The 23,354-nt window shown below is 53.7% G+C and overlaps 10 protein-coding genes across 10 annotated transcripts; 5 read left to right on the top strand and 5 right to left on the bottom strand.

Moving 5' to 3' along the window:
• Positions 1–54: 54 nt before the first annotated feature.
• N7498_008018 (uncharacterized protein) lies at positions 55–2,068 on the top strand (the record flags this gene model as incomplete). Its single annotated transcript, XM_058455080.1, has 5 exons — positions 55–968; positions 1,021–1,201; positions 1,256–1,350; positions 1,403–1,723; positions 1,783–2,068. The coding sequence occupies 5 exons, from the start codon at positions 55–57 to the stop codon at positions 2,066–2,068; spliced, it is 1,797 nt and encodes a 598-aa protein (XP_058305068.1).
• A 633-nt stretch (positions 2,069–2,701) lies between these two features.
• Positions 2,702–3,718, bottom strand: N7498_008017 (FAD synthase; the record flags this gene model as incomplete). The annotated part of the gene is made up of 1 exon (XM_058455079.1): positions 2,702–3,718. One exon carries the CDS (start codon positions 3,716–3,718, stop codon positions 2,702–2,704), a length of 1,017 nt encoding a protein of 338 aa, XP_058305067.1.
• Positions 3,719–4,103: 385 nt separating this feature from the next.
• N7498_008016 (uncharacterized protein) lies at positions 4,104–4,848 on the bottom strand (the record flags this gene model as incomplete). The annotated part of the gene is made up of 3 exons (XM_058455078.1): positions 4,104–4,638; positions 4,691–4,734; positions 4,786–4,848. The coding sequence occupies 3 exons, from the start codon at positions 4,846–4,848 to the stop codon at positions 4,104–4,106; spliced, it is 642 nt and encodes a 213-aa protein (XP_058305066.1).
• Positions 4,849–5,120: 272 nt separating this feature from the next.
• On the top strand, positions 5,121–7,616 carry dbp4 (RNA-dependent ATPase HCA4; the record flags this gene model as incomplete). The annotated part of the gene is made up of 1 exon (XM_058455077.1): positions 5,121–7,616. One exon carries the CDS (start codon positions 5,121–5,123, stop codon positions 7,614–7,616), a length of 2,496 nt encoding a protein of 831 aa, XP_058305065.1.
• Positions 7,617–8,225: 609 nt separating this feature from the next.
• On the top strand, positions 8,226–9,903 carry N7498_008014 (amino acid permease; the record flags this gene model as incomplete). Its single annotated transcript, XM_058455076.1, has 2 exons — positions 8,226–8,545; positions 8,607–9,903. The coding sequence occupies 2 exons, from the start codon at positions 8,226–8,228 to the stop codon at positions 9,901–9,903; spliced, it is 1,617 nt and encodes a 538-aa protein (XP_058305064.1).
• Positions 9,904–10,682: 779 nt separating this feature from the next.
• Positions 10,683–12,326, bottom strand: sclB (uncharacterized protein; the record flags this gene model as incomplete). Its single annotated transcript, XM_058455075.1, has 2 exons — positions 10,683–11,702; positions 11,757–12,326. The coding sequence occupies 2 exons, from the start codon at positions 12,324–12,326 to the stop codon at positions 10,683–10,685; spliced, it is 1,590 nt and encodes a 529-aa protein (XP_058305063.1).
• Positions 12,327–15,139: 2,813 nt separating this feature from the next.
• On the bottom strand, positions 15,140–17,890 carry N7498_008012 (ATP-dependent RNA helicase DBP10; the record flags this gene model as incomplete). The annotated part of the gene is made up of 1 exon (XM_058455074.1): positions 15,140–17,890. One exon carries the CDS (start codon positions 17,888–17,890, stop codon positions 15,140–15,142), a length of 2,751 nt encoding a protein of 916 aa, XP_058305062.1.
• Positions 17,891–18,245: 355 nt separating this feature from the next.
• N7498_008011 (uncharacterized protein) lies at positions 18,246–19,179 on the top strand (the record flags this gene model as incomplete). Its single annotated transcript, XM_058455073.1, has 3 exons — positions 18,246–18,249; positions 18,303–18,388; positions 18,439–19,179. 3 exons carry the CDS (start codon positions 18,246–18,248, stop codon positions 19,177–19,179), a joined length of 831 nt encoding a protein of 276 aa, XP_058305061.1.
• A 262-nt stretch (positions 19,180–19,441) lies between these two features.
• Positions 19,442–21,468, bottom strand: N7498_008010 (MATE family efflux transporter; the record flags this gene model as incomplete). Its single annotated transcript, XM_058455072.1, has 2 exons — positions 19,442–20,248; positions 20,302–21,468. The coding sequence occupies 2 exons, from the start codon at positions 21,466–21,468 to the stop codon at positions 19,442–19,444; spliced, it is 1,974 nt and encodes a 657-aa protein (XP_058305060.1).
• Positions 21,469–22,438: 970 nt separating this feature from the next.
• N7498_008009 (DUF202 domain-containing protein) lies at positions 22,439–23,137 on the top strand (the record flags this gene model as incomplete). The annotated part of the gene is made up of 2 exons (XM_058455071.1): positions 22,439–22,524; positions 22,717–23,137. The coding sequence occupies 2 exons, from the start codon at positions 22,439–22,441 to the stop codon at positions 23,135–23,137; spliced, it is 507 nt and encodes a 168-aa protein (XP_058305059.1).
• Between the last annotated feature and the right edge of the window lie 217 nt (positions 23,138–23,354).

Genomic DNA, 23,354 nt, shown 5'->3' with positions numbered 1-23,354 from the left:
CATGGTGCATGAACATTACTGACACAGATTTCAGTCTTAGAAACGAACGACGAGATGCAGCATCAGGCTCAAAAATGCAGCACTTCCAGCTCTGGCCAAAGTTCCAGCCAACATGACCCTCGTTCGCCTTACGGGTCTGTCTTCTCCCATAATGCCACCGTCTCGACTGGCGATAGCAGCGTCGTTCCTCGCATGTACCAAGGTGTGGGTGTTCAAGGCCATCGGCCCAGGTTTTCCTCCAAAAGCTCCGCGCCTACGACGCCCATGACCAACAGCCTGGACTGGTCTGCCGGAAATCGCACTCCTTACACCAGCCCATTTATCCTGTTGCCCAACTCGCCCGTGTTCAATAGCATCCCCCAGATGACCTCGTTCATGACGGGGCCTGTTTCGGGACAGACTGACCAGATGGGTCAGTTTCCATATTTCTCATCGGGTATTTACCAGAACCTCAATTCAATGGTACCAGGAACGTACCCATCATGGCCGTATGTGGTGAACTACGACATGCAGGATGTCTCGAATACCAAGCAAAGTGGATGGGCCACTGTTGACGGACAGAGATCAGAGAATGTCGGTCCCATACAGTACTATCCCACACCTCTGGTTCCCACCATGGATGCCAGTTCCCTCTCGGGGTACGCCTACGGGAGCATGTTCCCGCAGCTCGGTTCGCTCTCGCTGCCTTTCCAGATGATGAAGACCACGAACGGGTACATGGTTCAAGACCTGGAAGCTCTGACGCAGCAAGAGCCCGCGATCCCCCGTGCAGTGCCTGCCATGTGGACTAACCCCTCTGAGCTGACACTCGCCAAATGCCTGGAAAACCGCGAGGGTATCACCAATGTTTACATTCGCGGATTTCTTCCTGAGACAACTGATGATATGCTGCATTCTTATTCCGTTCGCTTTGGCAAGATTGAACGCTGCAAGGCAATTGTCGACCTGGACTCGGGTCTTTGCAAGGGGTATGAGGATCCGCAGACTAAGCTGCCCTCCGTTGCTAATTTACGATCCCAGCTTTGGGTTTGTTCAATTCTTCAATTTCGAGTCTTGCGAGAATTGTATTCGTGGGTTTTTCTACCTCGGATACCAAGCCAGCTTTGCCCAAAAGTCCCGCAACTCTCGTCTGAAGGATCTGGAAGACAGCTCGTCCACCAATATATACTGCACCAACATTCCCATTGATTGGACAGAGGCCGTATGTCTCCATTGTCGGTGTCATACACCTCGATAAATGCTGATCATCCCAAAGGACTTGCGCCGCCATTTCGAGCCATACCGTGTGGTGTCGGAGAAGATCAGCCGTGATGAGAAGACAGGCGTGAGCAAGGAAGTGGGCTTTGCTCGGTAAGAGAGCCTCCGGCCCTGAATCTAGCAATCATCTAAACCTCACTTGCAGCTTCGAAACCCGCGATATCGCCGAGCACGTCCTGGGCCAGTTCCACAACGTTACCGTGAAGGACAATGGCGTGAAATTGTTGTTGCGTTTTGCAGACACCAAAGCCCAAAAGATGCTAAAGCAGCAGAGCAATGAGCGCCGTGCCTACCGTGCTGGCGAGTATAACTACTCTGTGGAGGTTGTGCAGGGTTCTACCCCGTCGCCCTCGGCGCAGCGTCCCCAGCAGAATAGCACGCACCTCACGCCTAATTCCCAGGCCAGCTTCACTTCACCGGCTGGGCTCGGCTCAAACTGGACCCCGGCATCTTCGATCTCCCCTACGTGAGTAAAGACATGCCAGCTTGACAGGTTTCACAACATGTTCTTACCAGATACCACAGGTATGCCCTGATGAAGGATGGAGGTGCAGGACACGGTTCCCTGGCATCCAGCAGCCTCAGTGCGCTCGACAATACTCCTGTGTGCCGTGGGCGCTCATTCAAGGCACGCCGCTCAATGACTGATATTTCCGGGGGATCGTCCAAGACGGCCATTCCCAAGTCTCCTGCTGGCGAACCTCGCTCCTACACGTCCGCCGCGCGCAAGGAGAACATCAAGGCCGGATCAGTATCTCCCATGCATTCACGAGTGGAATTCACGGTATCCACTCCTCGCTCATGCACCTAATACGATTCACACATCCGACGTGTATGAATATCAACCTCATTGACGTCAAGGCTTCAGTAAGTGCCTACTGTGAGCAATTTTTCTCTTTTCAACTCGCGACATCCCTTATCATTCGCAGAATGTACTTCGACGTATTTCTTGCGATCCATGTTTCTTTACTGTTTCTCTACTGGCTTTTTAGTGTTTGTCAAATGTCGTTCGAGGTATTTCTCTTTCGACAATCTGTTTTCTACTTTTTCCACAATCCGCTCCATATCTTTACGCGATTGCGGTATTGATGGAACTGTTGTCTCCTCTGTTCTTGTCATTCTGTTCTTCGTTACAGCTACAAGAGAAAGCATGTCTTCTGCAGTATGTGTTCGAGATGCATGTTTTTTTCAATTCGCTCGAAACGCCCTCGCGCATCACAAGGTTGCGCAGTCTAAATTATGATATCCCTTACCAATTGAAATCCACAGTAGGTCCAGTAGGTCCACAGTAGCCCAGATAAACATGACGAGAGTACAGGAGCATACCTCCAGCGCGCAATCTATGGACCTATCGTCAAACGGGGAGAACTCCATCTATACAAGGCAAGCGACATGGGCCACCGCCAAACTCGTTTCACACTCCTCAATACAGAATTTCCCAAGATCAATTGCGGCCAAGTCTCTCCTCCACATCCTGCGTCAGCTCATACGCTGGCAAATACTCCCCATCGCCTCCGTCTTCCTGGGGTCTTCTTAATTTCGGGTTGGGCTTGGTATCTGAAGTACCTCCCAAGCTGGTGTAACCTTGTCGATAAAGATCACAGAACTCAAGATCCAAATGCCGAATAAAAGCCCAAATCTCGGCGTAGTGCCAGTCGATCACCGGGTGCACGCGCATGAAATCCGGCCAGCCGTGATCCGTCCGGTCGAAATGCGTCAGCTTCGCCCCGTGCGGGTCCGTCCGCCGCGTACCCACGAATATCGCCCGGATGCCCGGGTGTCGCTGCAGATAGTCCTCGAAGACGGTGCGGATTGTGGTGTGCGGTGGGCTGGTCGTATATTTCGTTATCGAGAGGTGGTACGCTTGTGCCGAGGACACGACGAATTCTTCCACGGAGGGGAAGGGGTCGGGTGGGAGGGCGTAGATTGACGGTATCACCTCTTCTGTTGCAGGGCCGGTGGTGGTCTGGGTGGTTGTCTTGTGATCGGTATGGGCGTGCTGGGAGTAGGGGTGCAGGCCGGCCAGGAAGAGGATTAGGAGGACGAGACAGTCTTTGCCGCCGTTGTAGGAGAGGGACAATTCGGATAGTTTATATTGGGAGAGTGCTTTGGACACCACATCTAGGGAAATGCGGGTTTGCTTCTGGGCCGAGGCGAGGAGTGAGCCGGAAGGGTGTGACTCGCTCAGGAAAGCGTGGACGCGGGCGTGGATGCGCTCGATGACGGTAGCGAGAGGAGGGATATTCGTGTCGATGACTCCATTGCTATAGTGTACATGCGCGGATCCATTCTGCTGAGCCTGTGCTGTTGAGCTAGTCGGATCGGTAGGTTGCTCGGCCCCGCGGTGGCCTGTTGAGTCGGGGATCGGAGGAAACGGGCGCAGATGTTCTAGCGCACGCGAAATCGGTCCGGTCATGACAGGCTCAAACGGCTCGTCTCCGAGTGCCACGGACTCGGCCATTGTGGACAGTAGTGAATTATGGAAGGAAGATGACTGAGGTGAAGGCGGGGAGAGTGGGTTTCGGCGCTCGGGGAATCCAGAATGGTCTAATCCCATGTGGGGAGGGCAATGCGAACACGGTCCCTCGGTTCCGAGTGCTTGGCTATTTTATATCATAGTCTTCTGTGGAGGGACATTGAAATAAGACCGATCTCCTCTGCAGCTGCATCGAAGGTTCGAGACATACCCCGCGTCGGCGCTTATCGGAGTCGAAGTGCATGGATCTTCGTGGACGGAACGGCAGATAAGTCAAGTGTCGTAGATAGCATCAAGGTTACATAGTAGCTATGAGCTATGAGCTATGAATGCAATTGTAAAATCCCTAACGCCGTGCGATGCTTGATGGCTATCCAAGCACCTTCATCTTTTTCTTTTTCTTTTTCTCGTCTCCCGCAGGTTTGCGACCCTTCTGGAAGTCCCGCCAGGTCCCAATGCGCTCCTCGCGACTCTCCTCCCACGCCTTGTCATTGTCGCGCTTCCGCTTGCGCGCATCCAGTTCTTCTTCTTCCTTGCGAGCCTCTCGTCCTTCTTCCTGCATGCGCGCCTTGGCCTGTCGCCGCCGTCGCGCCTCTTCTTCCAGCAGCACGTGGACGGTCTTCTGCCGCCATTCCACCTTGAATTCCTCAGTTTTCAGCTCTGGTGAATCTAGATTGTACTTGTGCTCGCGGATAAGTAGCCTTCGCGCATCGGCAATGCATTCGTCGAGGTAGGCACGTTGCTTTTCGTCTAGTAGGGCCGTTTGGGCTTTAGCGAGACGGTCGAATGCATCGGGTGCGGCTGGGTTCTTGGTTTTGTCCGGGTGAATTAGGAGCGACTTCTTGCGGTATTGGACCTTGATGTCCTTCTCTGGTACACCGGGCTGCAGGTCTAGCACGGCGTAGCTGTTTGGTAGTGTATTAGTCCAAGGTCTCGGGAAAGTCGCTGGAGACTTACGAATCCAGAGAGAACGCCTTGCGAATGCGGTCGATCTCCGCATCCTGGAATTGAGCATTAACACAGGCCCATAAGAGAACATTGGAGTGACATACCTTTGTGAATTCGGAGGCCTCGCGCTCGAGCGAGTCGAAAATGTCCTGGTCGTCGTCCGCCATGAGGAAGTGACAAGCAGTCGCTGGCGCCAACTCGCAGATAAGCGGCTTATCAGTGGCTGAGTCATCCCATGAACTACTCGGCGTTGATCACACGATACACGGTCCTACATAATCATTACAGGGTGCAGATTGGATGACTATAATAGTAATGAGGGCACTCTAATTAAACATTCATCTATTAGCTCCATCAATATGTTACAAGTACTTTGCCCTTTGTTTTGGAATGATTTTGTGTTCAATGTGTCTCTGCACTGATAAGGACTTATCGTAAGATGACTCAGCAAGAAAAAAAAGCTGCATCGTTTGGTTTCGCCGACGATAAGAACTTCACGAATAACAGCATCATGGCTCCTGCCCGGACTTCTCGCGGAAAGCCTCCGAAAACTCATCATGACTCCGGTCGGACCCTCAAACGAAAGCGCGGCGAGGATACACTGTCCTCACTCGTTCAGCGCGTCGAGGATCTCGACTTGAAGGCCTCCGTCAAGGCCTTCTCCGATCTTCCACTCTCCGAGCCCACCGCAAAGGGCCTGGCTGCCTCGCACTTCAAGACCCTGACCGACATCCAGCAGCGCGCTATCGTCCATTCTCTCAAGGGCCGCGATATCTTGGGTGCTGCGAAGACCGGATCTGGCAAGACTTTGGCCTTCATTATTCCCGTTCTCGAAAACCTGTATCGCAGGCAGTGGACCGAACTCGATGGATTGGGTGCCCTTATCCTATCTCCGACACGCGAATTGGCGATCCAGATTTTCGAGGTGTTGCGCAAGGTGGGCCGCTACCATGCTTTCTCCGCCGGGTTGGTGATCGGTGGAAAGAGTCTGCGCGAGGAACAAGATCGACTGGGCCGCATGAACATTCTGGTCTGCACTCCGGGTCGTATGCTCCAGCATCTGGATCAGACTGCCATGTTTGAAACCCATAATATGCAGATGCTAGTTTTCGATGAAGCGGACAGAATCCTCGATATGGGATTCCAAAAGACCGTCGATGCGATTGTCGATCATCTCCCCAAGGAGCGCCAGACCATGCTATTCAGTGCCACGCAGACGAAGAAGGTCTCCGATTTGGCCCGTCTCAGTCTCAAGGACCCCGAATACGTCGCTGTCCACGAAGCCGCCGCTGCGGCAACCCCATCGACTCTCCAACAACACTACGTCGTCACTCCTCTCGCTTCAAAACTCGATACATTGTGGAGCTTCATCCGCAGCAATCTCAAGTCCAAGACTGTAGTTTTCCTGGCCTCTGGAAAGCAGGTCCGGTTTGTCTACGAGTCGTTCCGGCACCTGCAGCCCGGTATCCCCCTGATGCACCTTCACGGCCGACAAAAGCAGGGAGGCCGACTTGATATCACCACCAAGTTCTCCCAGTCTCAGCACTCGGTGCTCTTCGCCACCGACGTTGCAGCCCGTGGTTTGGATTTCCCCGCAGTGGACTGGGTCATTCAAATGGACTGCCCCGAAGATGCCGACACCTACATTCACCGAGTGGGACGTACTGCGCGTTACGAGCGTGTCGGTCGCGCCGTTCTTTTCCTCGATCCCAGTGAGGAGAAGGGTATGTTGAGCCGACTCGAACAAAAGAAGGTGCCGATCGAAAGGATTAATATCAAGGCGAGCAAGCAGAGCAGCATCAAGAATCAGCTGCAAAATATGTGTTTCAAGGATCCGGAACTCAAGTACCTGGGTCAAAAAGCATTTATTTCATATGTCAAATCATGCTTTGTGCAGCCTGACAAGACGGTATTTAATATCAAGGAGCTCAAACTGGAAGACTTTGCTGCTAGCTTGGGTCTACCCGGTGCACCACGCATCAAGTTTATCAAGGGAGACGATACCAAGGAGCGTAAGAATGCTTCTTGGAAGATGGCCCACCTCTCCAGTGACGAGGATTCAGATGCAGAGGGCGAGAGCAAGAAGGAGAAGAAGAAGGAAGAGAACCAGGTGCGGACCCGCTACGACCGCATGTTCGAACGACGAAACCAGGACGTGTTGGCAGACCACTACCACAAACTTATCAACGACGACGGCACCATGGTTGCCACCGGTGCCGGTGCCGGTGAAGACGCAGACGAGGATGCCGACTTCCTATCTGTCAAGCGTCGGTTCGTTGCAGGTGACGAGGAACTCGGTCAGGGTGGCTCCGACTCCGACGCCTCTGCTGAGAAGAAGGCAACCAGGAAGGTGCAGATCGACGGACAGGAGCCGCTGGTTATCGACTCCAAGCGCCGCGAGAAACTCCTCAAGTCGAAGAAGAAGTTGCTCAAGTTCAAGGGCAAGGGTACGAAGCTCATCTACGACGACGATGGCAATGCCCACGAGGTTTACGAGATGGAGGATGAAGACCAGTTCAAGGCCCGCGGCGACGCCGATACCCAGCGCCAGCGCTTCGTGGCGGAGGAGGCCGAACGTACTCGCCGTGCCGATGTCGAGGACAAGGAGCTCGTGCGCGAGAAGAGGCGCGAGAAGAAGGAGAAGCGTCGGGCCCGCGATCGTGCCCTTGCCGAAGAGGAGACCGGCGAGGAAGCCGGTATCCAGGGCCTTCCCTACGTTCCCTTCGAGATCCCGGGATCCGATTCTGCTTCCGAGGCCGAAGAGCCCCGTGCCAGCAAGAAGCCGCGTGTCACATTTGCCGAGCCGGCCAGCGAGCTCGACGAGGCCCCCGCAGGCAAGAAGAGCAAGAAGGACAAGAAGGACAAGAAGGGAGCCGAGCCCCAGATCGAGACACTGGAAGATCTGGAGGCCCTGGCCAGTGGGCTGCTGGGCTAACGTGCATATCTACGAGGGTGTATCCTGGGCGTCTTTCCGATTTGGTGCTAGCGAGGCCAGTAAAAGCATTGTTTTTGTGCATGAGTATATAGCGATATCATCCAGGCTTCCATTCCTCCATCAATCCAGCAGGAAACGTAGGGCAACCCGGGTACCTCGAAAGTAAAAATAAGAATATCGGCCCCTGGCCAGCCGAGCCGTACCGTACATTCCCAATGCGGCCAAGGGCTTCAGAGTCCCAAGAGAGGAACAAGTGGATCCCATCGAGTTTTTCTCAAGTCATGGCGTGCGGGTCCAACCGATCCAGTCATCGCCACACGCAATCACGCCATCGCAGAATTGACACCTTGAAGACAGTCGGTTTTGGAAGATCCAAAATGCCTTCCTTTTCATTAGTTTTGTTGCTATCAAGAGAAACGGGGGCGCTGTCATATCTATCACGGAATCCGGGGTAAAGCACGTGCCGGTCACGAAATCTTAGGGCTGGTCAGTTCTCATCTCGAATACCTCTTAACTATGTCGACTTGATCATGCTAACTGGGATGGCAGCTTGCAGCTTCTCCATTTTGAGCGGTTGCTCCGTGCAAGTTCGGGGTCACTCTACGCACGATGTCGTTCGACCCCGAGAAACAGAATGATATCAAGGCGGCCACCCAGGACTATGTCGGCGATATCTCGACCACACCCTTGGTCAATGCCGACAAATTGGCTCGTCGCCTGTCGGCACGCCAGGTGCAGATGATTGCTATTGGCGGCACCATCGGTACTGGACTATTCTTGGGTACCGGCGAGTCCATCGTCAAGGGTGGACCTGCTTCTACACTAATTGCGTACGCCATTTGCGGCGGCATTGTTTTCGTCACGATGCTGAGTTTGGGCGAAATGGCGGCTTTCATACCCGTTGCTGGGTCTTTCTGTACCTTTGCGGGGTAAGTGCTGATCGATGCAACGCTAACGCTTTGGGGCTGGTCTTACTAACGTTGTTTCTAGTCGCTTTGTGGATGATGCGCTCGGCTTTGCTTTGACGTGGAACTACTGGTTTAACGACGCCGTTTCAACGGCTTCCGATATCATTGCATTACAGCTATTGTTACAATTTTGGACCGAGAATTTCCCCGGGTGGGCGATCAGCTTGATCTTTTTAATCGTGGTGATTGCGCTGAATCTGCTCTCCGTGCGCGTCTACGGTGAAGTCGAGTACTGGCTCAGTTTATTGAAAGTGATCACGATCATCATATTCATCATTCTTGGTATAGCTGTGAATTGCGGCGGCAACACCAGTCACGAATATATCGGTGCCAAAAACTGGAACATCGGGGATGCACCCTTTGTCGGTGGCATCGGTGGATTTGCCTCGGTCTTCGTGACAGCCTCGTTCGCCTACGGTGGCACCGAGTCCATCGCCATTACCGCCGGTGAAACCAAGGACCCCGCCAAGAACCTGCCCAAGGTCGTGCGCAACGTCTTCTGGCGCATCATTCTATTCTACTTGGTTTCCATCATTATCGTCGGTTTTAATGTCCCTTACAACTACCCCAACCTCTCCGATGGCAACACCCGCACCAGCCCCTTCACCATCGTCTTCCAACAGGCCGGCAGTGCTGTCGCGGGTAGCTTCATCAACGCCGTGATCATGACCTCGGTCATCTCCGCTGCCAATCACGCCCTGTTTGCCGGCTCACGCCTGCTCTACTCCCTTGCCGTGGACGGCTATGCGCCCCGCTTCTTCGGCCACTTGAACCGGTTCCACGTCCCCTGGGTTGCCGTCTTGTCCACATCCGTCATTAGCGGTCTGTGTTTCGGTGCCAGTTACATTGGAGCCGGTAAACTATGGTCGTGGCTGCAGAACATCGTCGGCGTCTCCAACCAGCTGTCCTGGATCTGCATCGGCCTCGCATCCCTGCGATTCCGCGCTGCCGTCCGCGCCCAGGGTATCGAGCACCTGCTCCCCTTCAAGAATTGGACCTATCCCTACGGCCCCATCATCGCCGTGGGTCTGAACACCGTTTTGGTTCTGGTGCAAGGCTGGCAATGCTTCAGCCCGCATTTCCAGAGCGTTAATTTTGTCTCGTACTACATCGAGATCCCCATCATGATTGCCATGTTCCTCGCATGGAAACTGGTCAAGCGAACCAAGTTCGTCCGCAAGTCTGAGATGGACCTGCGCACGGATCGCTATGATGGAGGGCAGGAGGATACGCCCTATCATCGTGACCTGGAGCTGGTGCCTGGCCGCAAGGGGTGGCTGGGCAAGTTACAGCGCGCCGGCCAGTGGTTGTTTTTCTAGTTTTGGGTCTTGGGTTTATGCGGTGATACCTTCTTGTTCCATACACGTACATATATATATATATATGCACTTATTTTTGATATACCTCAACCTGATTCTGCATTATGCATTATGCATTCATGATCCATGAGATGATCACACAATATCGAATATCTCTGAAACAGTGTCTCGTTCTAGACCCGGTAGGGCAAGGTAATCAATCAAGCCTCGAAAGTGAAAACCAGCACGTTCCTCCGATGTACACTCCTTTTCCTGCATGCCGAGCATCACCAGTCAAATGCATGTACTCATTCTCAAACAAAGGAAACAAAGTCATGGTGAAAAATAATGCGAGCCCGCCCCCTTCCACTCTGCCAAACGCCGTGCCATGTATAAAAAACTGTAAGGGGTACTCGCGAGAAAAGAAGAGAATCCGACAAAAGAAATGTAAAAACAAGACGCCCATCCGTTTCAAGCGACGCACTGAAACAATTCAGAACAGAAACAACAAACCGAGGCGCAGATAAAACAAAAACAAAAGAAAAGAAAACGCACAGATCCCGTCGCTGTGTAAATATCCGAAGTCGGAGTCTGTGAATCCGTCGAAATAAACACGATGATCACAGATATGAAATCGCAGACGGTGCTTCCTGTTTCTTGTACCTAAAGGGTACTCGCCACGCTGGATAGGGGTATCTTTCCCTGTAGACCCTGCTACAGGAGTTGCGCATTATACAATAAAAGGGAGCCTCCGGGGCTGTTGGTATGTCGTAGACAATTTCAAGAACAAAATGCAAGCATTAGCCGTTGACCATGTCATCGAGCGCCATCTTACGCCTTTTGATAGGCCGTGGCTCTTGGTTTTCGGCTTCTGCGCTCGGCTGTGTTTCGGCTCGTGGTCCCGATGAGGGAGAATGCCCTAGTGTTACGGGAGATGGGAGTTCGACGGGGCCGAGATGTCGGGGGATCGGATCGAGAGGGCCCGTTTGGGACGAGGATCGCTGATGCAGCGTCGAATGGGAGAAGACCGAGCTCGCTGGTCTATGGAGACTTGGGGAGCGCGGCTCTCGCGTGGCTTCTTCTCTGGCAGATATCCAGGTTGTTGGATATGGATCGCTCAGTCGATGCGCATGGTGATGAACCGGCCCTGTACTCGCGGTTGCCTGGTGGATTGGAGGGAGTCGAAGTGGGGATTCGAGATATGGTTCACGCGGCCCGTGGGGAACTCGGGAGTCGCTCAATGGCTGGTGGATCGTACTGCCAGGAGATTCGTATGACAGATAGGGTACACCCGCTGGGGGATGTTGCGGGGGCGATGTAGGCGGAGGCAGGGCTGGGCTGGGGTATTGTGGGAATCGACGTTCCATTCCTGGAGGCATGACTCCAACTCTGAAAACCGGATTGAAACCACTAGATGTGGGCACGAAAGCAGGGGGTGGGTGAGGTGGTCCTCCATATGCTGGTGGTCCGGATGCAGAGAACGGTCGTCTGCCTGCTACGCTTGATATCGTTGTCGAAGGGTCCATCGGACGAGTTAGAGGAAACACAGATGCGGACCATCGATGCGGCTGGCCTCGAGGCATCTGCATAGCTGCGGCTACTGGTCCTGGCTCGCCCATTGCCTGGAGGTCGGTCATTGGTCGTAATTCCCGAGAAGAGGTAGCTCGATGCATGCTGTTTCGTTGAGAGGGCGTTGATGGCTGAACCTCTGCGGAAACGGCTTGATTCTCCATGTGTGATGTATAGGGCCGATGAGACGAATCCTCCGCTTTCAGCGGGGGTCGTCCTCGCTTCTTATGCGTGACATCCACACACGATGACTTTGTCTGGTCAGCTTGCTATTAACTTCCGGAGGTGAAAGGGAAAGGACTTACTGCTTTGCCCGCCAGAACACATCGTCGGCACGGGCGTGCCGGGTCACACCCAAGATGCTTCTTTTTGCAGTTAACACATGCCGAAGCTACATGAGCTTTCGTTCGCCGTGTTGACTTTTGCGCTAACGAACGAGTTTCCGGGCCTGGAACTGGAGATTCAAGTGTTGATAATGGGTACGGAGGTGCCCCGGGCAGAGGTCTTGGAGAACCCACATATGCCGGGGCATTCTGCTCGCCATACCTGGGTGGGAGCTGTGCGGGCTGATGCTCAGGCTGAACTGATGAGGCAGAAACGGCAGCAGTTGACGACGAGGCCGGCTCCTCGGTCGTCACCACCACCGGGGAGGATACTGGATAAGCCGGCTTTGGTTCTCCGGATGTCACCGAGGGCAGCTCAGCAGAAGGAGAGCCAGACATAGATTGACGGGGGACAGAAGCCCTAGGGCTGCACCCTCGAGCATTGGTAGACCAAGGGCGATTCAACGGAAGCCGCTCTGGGCCCGAGTTGAACCGGGGCTGACCGAACTGGGCGGTGGCGAGGCTCGGAGGGTGAAGCACGAGTGGTTGCATCGGAGGACCGGCAGGAAAAGGAAAGGTGAGTCCCACGGGGAAATTCTGGATTGGGTGGGGATGCTCGTTCACAAAAGGTGACCACTGGCTCTCTGTTCCGCACTTGGAGGCAGCATAGCGGATCCCTGTTTGTGCAAAGGGTGTAAAGGGCAGTAGTGGCGAAAGGGAGAAGACCAGGGAAGGGAGGGGTTGTTCAAGGGTAGAGAAGAGGAATAGGAACAGGATACGCAGTGCAGACGCAAGTATAGGATACAGCGTCAGCGGTGAACGCAGAAGGTCTTCGTCACCTCCTTGGAGAAGGCAAGCTTATAATCCGTGGAATGAGTCCGCTATTGGAGGAGTCAGAAAATAGACTGCATCGATCAGCGGGAGATTTCCAGATCGTGACAGCAGCGTTACTCATAGCCGCGCATGTCTTTCCCTTCGGGCGTCTTTATTGCAGAATGGCGGTCGATCATCGAGCTAGGATCACGCTGCAGCGTGTCAAAGCCCCCCTCTCTCCACGCCTTGCCTCTAGTGTCTCTCGTGCTCCTCCAGGGGTGGAAATAAGCGGGATAGGTGGGATATAGAGGGGGGGGGGGGGGGAGGGGGTGGGAAATAATTAAAAATAAATAATAAGAAAACGGTGGAACTATACCCGAAAGTGATGGCCGATTTCCCTGGCTAGACACCAGGTATGTCACTAGACCCAGTCGTTCACATACACCTCGTCCTCTATGGATATGATAGGGGGTGTAGAAGGCAGGAGGCAGCCACAAAGGAGAAGAGAGGAAAAAAAGACGACAAATAACAATTAATTATTATTATTTTTCTCCAGAGTAGGACACCCGGCCTGCGGGTTCCAGGCTCGATAACCAGTAAATAGCGTGGCGAAAAAGAGAGAGAGGTCAAGTGGGCGGGTCCGGGACTACTAAGTAGACTAGGGACCGGGTAAAATGGTCAGTGCTGAGTTCACTAGTAGCTGATAGACTTGGATCGACCGTGACGGAGATCCTTTTTCGGGGGGAGTGGGAAGGAGGGGGAATCCAACGGTGGAAGGAGTGGGGATTTGCCTCATTCGGGGTGGACAATAGTTACGATAGTCGCTAGCTTCCAGTAGTTTACCAAGCTAGGAAGAACTAGGACCCGCGGTTCACATCTTTGGGGCACGAACTACTCGGTTCCCGGGCTGCAGTGGCTTGCATGGACGGGGCACCAGTCGCTGTCAGTGACACCCTGTACGTACGCTAGGACGGATTGGGGCCCCGAGTGTCGAATAATGAAACCGTGAAAAAATGAACGGGTTCCAAAAAAGAAAAGAAAACAAAAAGAAAACGAAGAAAAAGAAAAAAGAGGGGGGGGGGATGCCAATCAAGACCGGGAGACGCAAGGTGAGGGATAGACGGATCGACACCCGCAGCCATTGCCAATAGTCGCGGCAATGAAATGCGCATTCCGTACTTTTGTGGAGGGGGATACGGATACACGAAGTGAAATCATGTTATTTAGGAACTGCAACCCACCTCGATCCCGTCTCTGGTCTCCATGTACGGAGCTTTCGCGTACCAGGGTACTGAACGTCTCCGATTTTCCGGTGTGCAGCTTTTTTTTCCCAGCTCTCTTTTTTGAGTTAGGGCTTCCACCTTATTTCATACTCCACTGGAAATCACCGGGATCACGCTTCCCCGGGCTACATTTTTCACCGGTTTCAAGTCTTCGCCACCGACCTTGTAGAGTGTATTCTCCGGACCCTTGCTCTCCCGTCACAAAGGTTAAGGGTTACCGTCGCAGTCTCGAGGGGGGTCGAGGTCGCACGACAGGTGCAGTTTGCCATGAACATGAACATGAACTATGGGAGTCGGCCAGCTGCAGAAGCACGACCCCGACCCTGGTCGTACCACTATCCCCGAAGTTTGGATGGATCGGCGGCTATGGAAATGGTTCGCGGGAAAAAAGCCCTGGAAGTCTGAAGGACCATGCTTAGATATCCATCATAGCTCTGGCCAGAAACGGCAATGTCGGCGCGGCCAAGGGTCCCCGGGGTCCCTGGTCCTCCGTTGCACCCGGGTATCATCATCATTCAGGGTCTCGTCTCGTTATCTCCCGGGGTCTGCAATCGCCCTGCCCTGCCCTGCCCTGCCCTGCTCTGATCACCCCTAGATAACGTCATTTTCCCAACTCGGCCGGCGCCGAAGGGGAAACAAGAGGCGGCTCCAGCCCCTTTACGCCGCTCGGCTGGAACATGCGGCACGCGGAGCAGCAAGGGGTCTGTCACCCCGTTCATGCACGATCCGCCTGCTTTTATTTCAATAGTGCGCCCCCGGTCTGGATCTGGGCTCGATACATGGATATTTTTCTAGGGGATTTTTTTTTAGCGCTACCAGTCCCGTCGTCCCAAATTTTGCCGGGATCGTCAAATTCGCCGATCGAGCCCCGGATATTATTCGGCTCATTCGGGACTATTTCCTCGTGGGGTTTTCAAAAAAGCCCGAGTATGGGTGATCCCCGATATACTCACGGTGCACCCTCGGGTGAACCCTACCTAGCGTACCGTGCACTAACGGTGCTTCACCGGGTCCGAGACCGGGATCGTCGCGTAGTGGGTTCATGTACGTGTATCCGTAGCTCGGTTCCAAATGCTCTTCTCAACATGAATAGCCATTAGCCTCCGGCTAGCTCTCGAGTAGTCAGCTAGCGCCTAATAGAGCCCTCTACGGTGCAGGATCCATGCACAAAATGCGGTAATGCAGATGACTGGACGGTGACAAACGTTGGTATCTCCAATGCAAAAATATAGACATAGACATAGACGATCGGATACATGACGGTTCTGCTCAGCGCTTCTTTCGCTGCGGCCGCGCGTTCTTCTCCTGTCGCCTCTGCTGCAACTTGCGCGCCTTGCGAATGTCGTCCGTCGATTTGATCTCGCTCTTCCCCTGCGAGCCTGCATAGGCCGGGCCCTGTCGCTCGCGCGCCGCCTCGTTCTTCTTCTTCATCGTTTCGTAGTCCGGTCGCATCGGGTCGGCTCGTTTGGGTGCCTGCTGCTTGTGGTGCCGGAACCGTCCGCCAGCACCGCGACCAGCGGGGTTCATGTCCGTGCCCATGCCGGGCGTCTCGGCCTCACCCACGCGTGGGATGCCGCTCATGCGCTTGCCCTTCTTCCACGACTGGAAACGACCGCTGCGGAAACTGGCGGCGATCTTGGCACCACTCTCGCCGCGCACCAGTCGAGCGCCCTTGGATCCGTCTTCGTCGTTCTGGCGCGCCACGTACTTCTTGTGACGTTTGTCCCAGCGCATGGTCGAGCGAGGTTCGCCGAAGCCCTTCTTTCCTTCGTCGCCATTCAAATCCATGGCGGCATCGCGCGAGGCAGCCGTGAAGTTGGAGTTGGTACCGGAATGCACACCGTATCCGCGATCCTCGGCGGCATTGCTGTTGTTGGGTGTGTATCCCATGAAATAGTCGGGGTTCTGGAACGACGCAGTAAATGAATCCTTGGATTTATCACCGGAATCCTTCTTCTGGGAATAGGCGCCGAAGGTAACCTCCAGGTCCGACTCGTCAGCCTCGGACATGTTGTCCCCGGCTTCTTCGGGGATGTCCTCGTCGATTTCGTCGGCTCCATCCTCTCCGGCGTTTCCACCTCCCATCTCGATCAGCTCGGCCTGCTCCTTAGCATGCGCCCGCTGCTTCTTCTTGTCGACCGTGGTGCGAATCCGCTTGATTGTCTCGATGGCCTCGTCACCTTCAGCCTTGCCGGCCTTGCCGGCACGTCGGTTGTGATGCTCGAAAATGGTCTCCTGTGGGCGGAAGCCTCCGATGCGAGCAAGCATCTGCTCTCGCTCAGCTTCCATCTGACTAGTCGCGTCGTTGAAAAGGACATGGATGGCGGACCAGTCTTCGGTAGAAGTGACCTTTTTCGCTCGCTTCGCGCTCTCTATGGATGCGGCGTTTCGGGTGCGCATGTAAAGCTTCTCGCCTCTTGTGGCCACCTGGCGCTGCGAGTGGATGTCTGGAACCTCATCCAAGACCTTGTTAACCCATTCACATGTCCGGGACATCGGGTCTCTGGGAATCGTGCCCACGACCACATCCTCGGCATAGTTAACCTGGTTGCCATATTGACGCCCAAGAACCAATCTTCGGCCTAGGAACAGCTGAAGGTCGAGCAGATACGGGGCATCCGCGTCGCGCACAAGACTGTAACTCCATCCAGTTTTGCCAGCACGTGCGGTACGACCGACACGGTGAATGAAAATCTTTGGCTGCGACGGGAAATCGTAGTTGATGACGTTGGCAAGAACGGGAATATCGATACCACGAGCGGCCACATCGGTGACGACCAAGATATTGGAGATGCCGCTTCGGAAGTTCTGGACCTGGATCTTGCGAGCGGTTTGGTCCAGTGAACCGTATGCGTAGGAAGTAGCAAAGCCAGCTTCAACAAGAAGAGCGTAGAGGTAGTCGACGTGATGCTTTGTGGCAGCAAATACAATGGTGGAATGTTCGGTGGGCGATTCCTTCCAGCTGCTGCCCTTCTCCCCGTCCCTCTTGCGCTTCCGATCCTTGAAGCCTTCCTTGAACCTCATGGTAGCTTCGGTTGGTCCCGTAGGCATCTTGATGATTTCGTGTAGAATGTGAAGAAGCGCACCTTCCTTGTCGGACGACTTGACCGCAAAGAAGGCATTTTGAAGATCAGGGGAAATTTTGCTCTCGGCATCCAGACGGACAAGGCTGGGCTCTTGCAAGCCAGCTCGTGCGAATTCAACAAGCGACTTGGGGAGGGTAGCGGAAAAGAGCAGCGTCTGGCGTGTCGATGGCAAGCCGTGAAGAATTTCGGCCAACTGCGCAGCGAAACCCATTTCAAAGAGTCGATCAGCTTCGTCAAAGACGACATACTTGATAGACGAGAGATCCAGATCCATCTCGACCTTCAGATGCAGGAAACGACCTGGTGTCGCAATGACAATGTCAGGGTTGCCTGCCATCATTCCGAACTGGTCCTCCAAGCTATCTCCACCGATGAGGAGCACACATCGTAGATCTGTACCACGGCCCATCTCCTTGACCACCTTGAGCGTTTGCAAAGCCAGTTCTCGAGAGGGCGACATAATCAATCCACGGGCTCCAAATGCGTTGCTGTGGCCTTTCAATTTCTCGATCATGGGGATAACGAAAGCGGCCGTCTTTCCGGAACCAGTACGGGCCATACCCACTACATCCTTGTCGTCCATAATCACGGGGATCGTCTTGCGCTGGATAGGAGTCGGGACTGAAAATCCTTTGCGGGCGATTGCCTTGAGCAATTTGCCATTCAGACCCATGGCCTGAAAGCCACCACCCTTCTTCACGGTCCGGCCCTTGAGGTTGGCGCCCTTTCGGTTTGCAGATGCCTGCCGATTCGCAATGAAGGCCTCGTCATCATCGTCATCGGCACCGAGAAAGTCGAGGTCTTGAGCGGGAGTGTGCTTCTGACGGGGCTTGGTGTCACCATCGTTGTCGGAGTCGCTGTCATGCTGGAAGAGCGAGTTCGTGATGTCGAACTCGTTTTCCGACATGGCCGGAGACGACTCGCGGTGAGGCATTGTTGAAACCTCGAGGTGATGCGCCGATCAAAGGCGGAAATAGAGATGGTAACGACTAAACAGTTTGATCATTCGTCGAAAAAGAGAGCAAAAGGATGTTGGAAGAATGAAAAGCCGATAAAACAACCGAATATCAAATCTCCAGACGGTTCCACACTTGAAAAATATCTTTTCAAGGTGTTAGTCTGCGTCGAAACAGCCGGTCAACTTCGCCGCAAAAAAAAATCGAGGAAACTGAAGGCGGTGAGCGATGTACAAACAGCACAAACATGCTCCCCGCGACGCGCGACACGCTCGCCCGATGAGGTAAAATGATTTTACGACTCTCACCTGTTTACTCACACACTCCTTCATCATGGGTATGTGACCCGGCTTGACGTGTATTCAGTCGCATACTAACATGTTCATTCAGACAACTACAACAATTACAACTCCTTCAGCGGGTCTGGCGGCGGTGGCTTCATGCCCGGCGAGACGAACAGCCCTTCCGGCGGAAAGGTATGATGGATTGCTGCTTTTCTGTGGCATCAACACTAATGCTTGAATAGGCTGGTGACCGCGATAACAAGACCCTCCGCCCTGTCACAGTCAAGCAGGTTGCCGACGCCTCGCAACCCTACCCAGAGGCCAATTACCAGATCGACGGCGCGGACGTGGCCAACGTGCTCTTCGTCGGCCAGGTGCGCAACATCAGCTCCCAGAGCACGAACATCACATACAAGATCGACGACGGCACGGGCGAAGTCGAGGTCAAGAAATGGGTGGACTCGGCTACGGCTGACAGCATGGACACAGACGAGGGCAAGGCACCTGCCGATGGCAAGAGCGAGGTCGAGCTGAACGGATACGCCCGTGTGTTCGGAGCCATCAAGTCCTTCGGCAACAAGCGCTATATTGGTGCCCATAGCGTGCGCCCGTTGACCAACATCAACGAGCTGCACTGTCACATTCTCGAGGCTACTGCCGTGCATCTGTTCTTCACTCGTGGACCCCCTGGTGGCCCCGGCGCCGGTGCCAATGCTGCTACTGGCGATGCCGTTATGGGCGGCGCGGATGAGTATGGTGCTGGCCAGAACCGGGCTCTCATGTCCATGTCCCCCTTGGCTAAGAAGATCTATAACTTGCTCAAGACCGACCCTCAGGACGAGACCGGTCTTCACATGCAGCAGATTGCCTCAAAGCTCAACCTTCCCGCTACGGACGTGGCGCGTGCTGGTGAAGAATTGCTCGGTGCAGGTGTTATTTTCTCGACTATGGATGAACAGACATGGGCAATCCTTGAGTATTAGAATCCATGGTGTGGGTTGACCATTCAGTTAGAAGCCGTGTGCAGTCTCAAATGATATCATGAATTCATCTTGCATTCTAATTGACATTCCAACTATATATGACATTTGTTTTGGCCCGTGTAAGCGGTCCCGCGAACACCATCTATAGAGCCCGTTTGTCCTTCATTCTGGTTCATCATGAGAACAAAATATATCAAATCGGCAAAGTTTTCGTCAGGTGTATCATATATAAAATTCATGCAGCTTATACATGGACCCGTAATTAGGTCAGCTCATTCCGCAGCCGCGCTTCTTCAACAGACCGTTCCCAACTGATCCGGCCGATGAAGATAAACTCAACCGCAGACACAAGGAGAAGAGCAAGCGCTACACCGGTCCACAGACCCATCACACCCCAGCCCAATGCAAACGTTGTTCCCATACTGATGGGCATGGCAATAGCATAGTAGCAGAATAGTTGGATGTATCCACCAATTTCTTGGCGGCCAAGACCGCGAAGAATACCGTTACAGTTGGCAGCCAGAGCATCGAAGAGCTGGAATGCAGCGCATAGAGGAAGCACTTGCGCGACCAGATCGATTACTTCGGAATCCGAGCTGAAGAGCATCGGGATGTAGTTTCGCAGACACATGAGCAGAACCATGTTGAACAGGCCGACGATGGTAGCGCCGCAGAAGCTCACCTTAGCCGATGTCTTCGCAGCGCCGACAAGACTGGCGCCAATCAGGTTCGCAACGCGCGTGCTACCGGCGATAGACAAAGGGAAGGGAATCTGCCATGTGATACTTGAGATGGTCGAAAGGATTGACTGTGCAGCGAGCTCGGTGGTGCCAAGGTAGCTTGATGCCAAGGTCAACACCTCAAATGCCAGACACTCGGCTTCCACCATGATCAAACCCGGCAGGGCGAGGCGGATCATGGGACCCCAGTTCTCGAAGGCTCGCCTAGTGAATCCACTCCAGCATTCAGAGCCCACGAAGTAGTAGGCATATACGAAGAGACATAGCGGCATCAGATTCTCAGTGATGACAACGGCAATAGGTGCACCGACGAAGCCCATCTCGAGTTTCTGCAGGTGCTGTTAGTATCAACAGGTTTCAAGATACAGGAAGAGCAACTTACCCAGACGAAGAACCAATTCATGAACGCATTCAACGGCGCGCAGACGAGCAGCACGTACAAAGATGCCGAGAAAACTCCCTGGGCCTGAAGATATCGCTTGCCACTCTCGAAACAAGCAAATCCCGGTGTTCCCAGCAGAGCAACCTTCAAATACAGACCAGCCATTCTAGCCACCTCTCTCTCCGGCACAATTTTCGCCAGAATATGCTCGGAAAAGTACCACAGAATGGCAATGGGAATAGTCACCAGCCACAGGAAAAACACCATGCGCAGCATCTGCAGGCCGACAAGCTTCCTCTTGCCGGATCCGTACGCCTGGGCGCACAGCGTATCCAAACTGGTGGCCAGACCTGAATAAACGGCGTTTCCGGTGATGCTGACAGTCATACTGGCCAGACTGACGGCTCCGAGCTCCTCCTTGCCCAGATGGCCGATGGTGAAGATGCTCGCCACTGTCAACGAGTATTGCAGCAGGAAGGTAGCCATCAACGGCGCCGAGTATCTTCCAATGACCCGGGCTTCCCGTTGCCAAGTCGTGTTGATCAGCCCAGCTGTCACGGCCTCTTCCCATTTCCGATCGATCTCCTCCGGTCCCATCGGGTCTCCATCGCACCGGGGAGTTCCCAGTAACGCCGTGGACTCGGTGGCCACAACTCCGGTCTCGGCATCCACATCGGTCGAGCTTTGAACGGAGCTCCTGACCGACCCATACTGTTTGGAAGAACTCTCTTGAGCAGAGGTCGAGAATAGGCTGCTCAGCCTACGTTGTAATCCATTGGGTTGCCCGTGGGCGTGCTCCGGAGGGATGACATTGTTATCGCTCAACAGATGCCGCTCTTCTTCGATAGCCTGTTCCCGTTCGCTTTGTGTCAAGGGCTGGTAGTCGCCGCTGGAAGGGATCACGGTGGTATGATTGACGGTCGTGAAGTAGCCCGGGCGGCGATAAGAGCCGGCCAAGGAGTGAGGGTTGGTCCCGGCATGGCTGCTGGACGGTCGTACGGTCGACGAATCGGAGGTCTCGTTGGTGGTGATGGAGTCTTCGTCGGCGTAATGAGCAAGGTCACGGGCAATGATTGACGCAGCAATGGGCGAGCTGGAGGTGAAGGATCGGCCGTACGGAGTCTGATACTCGGCGGAATCCGCGGAGATCGTGTTGCGGGGCGCCATGAAGGGGGGAAGGATTTTACAGCACGGCCTGCATCATCTATAGAGCTCTGCCTACAGAGGAGGACAAGGACACTGGAAGAGGAAGTTGGAGGCTGAAAGCTCGAAGAAGGAAAATACGGGTTACGCTGGGTCCTTTGGAAGTGGGGAGGTCCGCGGCCGCCGTTCCTGCTCTAGTCGCCTCCGGTGCAACGATCAGGCAAGGCGGAGGCGCACGAAATTGGCGAAGTCTATGTATCACCTACCGAAGTCTGGATCCACGCGAGATCTGCGCAATCAGCCTCCAATCGCCGTGAGGCAAGGTGACTCGAGTGCATGAGTCGGCAATTCAAGGACGCTATCGCGGCTCCACCGTCGACCCGTCGACCCACCGTGATCGTTCTCACCGATTATCAGAGACTTCAATACTATATTCAGCGACTCACGTCGATTTATTTTCTCCGTGTCTGGGTTTGGCCAGAAGTGTATTTTCTAGAGCTTCAGAAAGACAATGTTAAAGATGTTCCAAGACTCGTGTTACAGGATTGTCTGCCAGGACATGCAGGTGATATAAGCATTTGAACAGTCGAGCATTCTACGTACGGTACCCAGACATCCCATGTTGGTTGGTTTCTCTTTCATACCGCATATACGGTTGGCACTGGAAAATAACGGGGTAGTGAAAGGAGATCTCCAATTTCTGCCTGAGGCATAAAGAGATAAGAGCCCAGATGCCATTTGGCCTAGCGATATTTCAGAGAAGCTACATTTCAATTGATTTGAAATGCGCAGAATTTAAAAAAAAAAAAAAAAAAAACAGTAAGAAAAGTATACGTTATACTTGCACTTGGGAGATATATGACAGGTGATTTGATGATTGACATCAACCGCAAGCGGGGGTCAGGTGACACCTGAACCTGGAGGCCCGCGCTCTTCGTCTCTTCGTACTGCTCTTTTTGGGAATTTCATTCACGATTCCCCGGTAACCTCGATCATGAATCAGCCTACCGACGCCCTTCCACCGGACCGCTACAACCCGTTGATCAACCCGGCTCACTCGAAGCCCGCATTGGTAGAAGAGTAAGTCCAAACAAACCCGTGGAGACTGTGGGCCTGCGGCACACGAGTTTCCTCGTCCTTTTGAAATCCCGGGGCTCTTGTTGCTTGTTTTCATCGTCGTTGTATGGGCTCCGGATGATCATTTTCGTTGTTGTACCCCCAGTCGCCTATCGCCTCTCCACACTCTTGCATAGGCACTAACATCGCTCGTAGACATATCGAGGATCAGCACCACATCCTCTTCTCGCGACCTCTTTTGGGAGCGCTGCTCTTCGAAAATGCAAGCTCGGATGCCCGTGACCACTGCGCCAACGAGCGCACTTTTCTTTCTTGGCTACGCCTTTCCATGTACCTAGCCATCGTCTCTCTCGCGATCATCATCTCTTTCCATTTCCGTGAACAGCCCTCCGCTCTGGAGCGAAACATGGCTCTTCCCCTTGGCATTATCTTCTGGCTCCTGAGTCTGACCTGTCTGACTAATGGGTTCGCCAACTACACTCGAACCGTTATGAAGTACAGCCGCAAGGCGGCTCTTGTTCAGAGCGGTTGGAAGACCCAGGTCGTCTTTACGGTGATCGGCACTGTGATCCTGGGCAGTTGTATCCTCTTTTTGTCGACGAACCGGGCTACGTGAATACTCCGACTTTGCATTTCTTGTGTTTTGCCATGGCGTTGGGATGTGGAAGCGTTGCATTGCATTGTACATAGCAGGTGCCTTTTATCTGCCTGCATTCATATATTCATGTCATGACCGACATTTGCCCATTTTGCTAATATCAGAATGAACCAAGTCAATCGCTTGAGTTCCTTGAATTCAAAGAAATGTCCAAAATATTTCCGATGTAGTGGAT

The sequence above is a fragment of the Penicillium cinerascens genome (genome assembly GCF_028974065.1).
Source record: "Penicillium cinerascens strain IBT 15544 chromosome Unknown scaffold_4_segment0_segment0, whole genome shotgun sequence".
NCBI lineage: Eukaryota > Fungi > Ascomycota > Eurotiomycetes > Eurotiales > Aspergillaceae > Penicillium > Penicillium cinerascens.
Note: the sequence above shows the minus strand (reverse complement) of the source record. Positions and strands in the feature narration are given on the sequence as shown.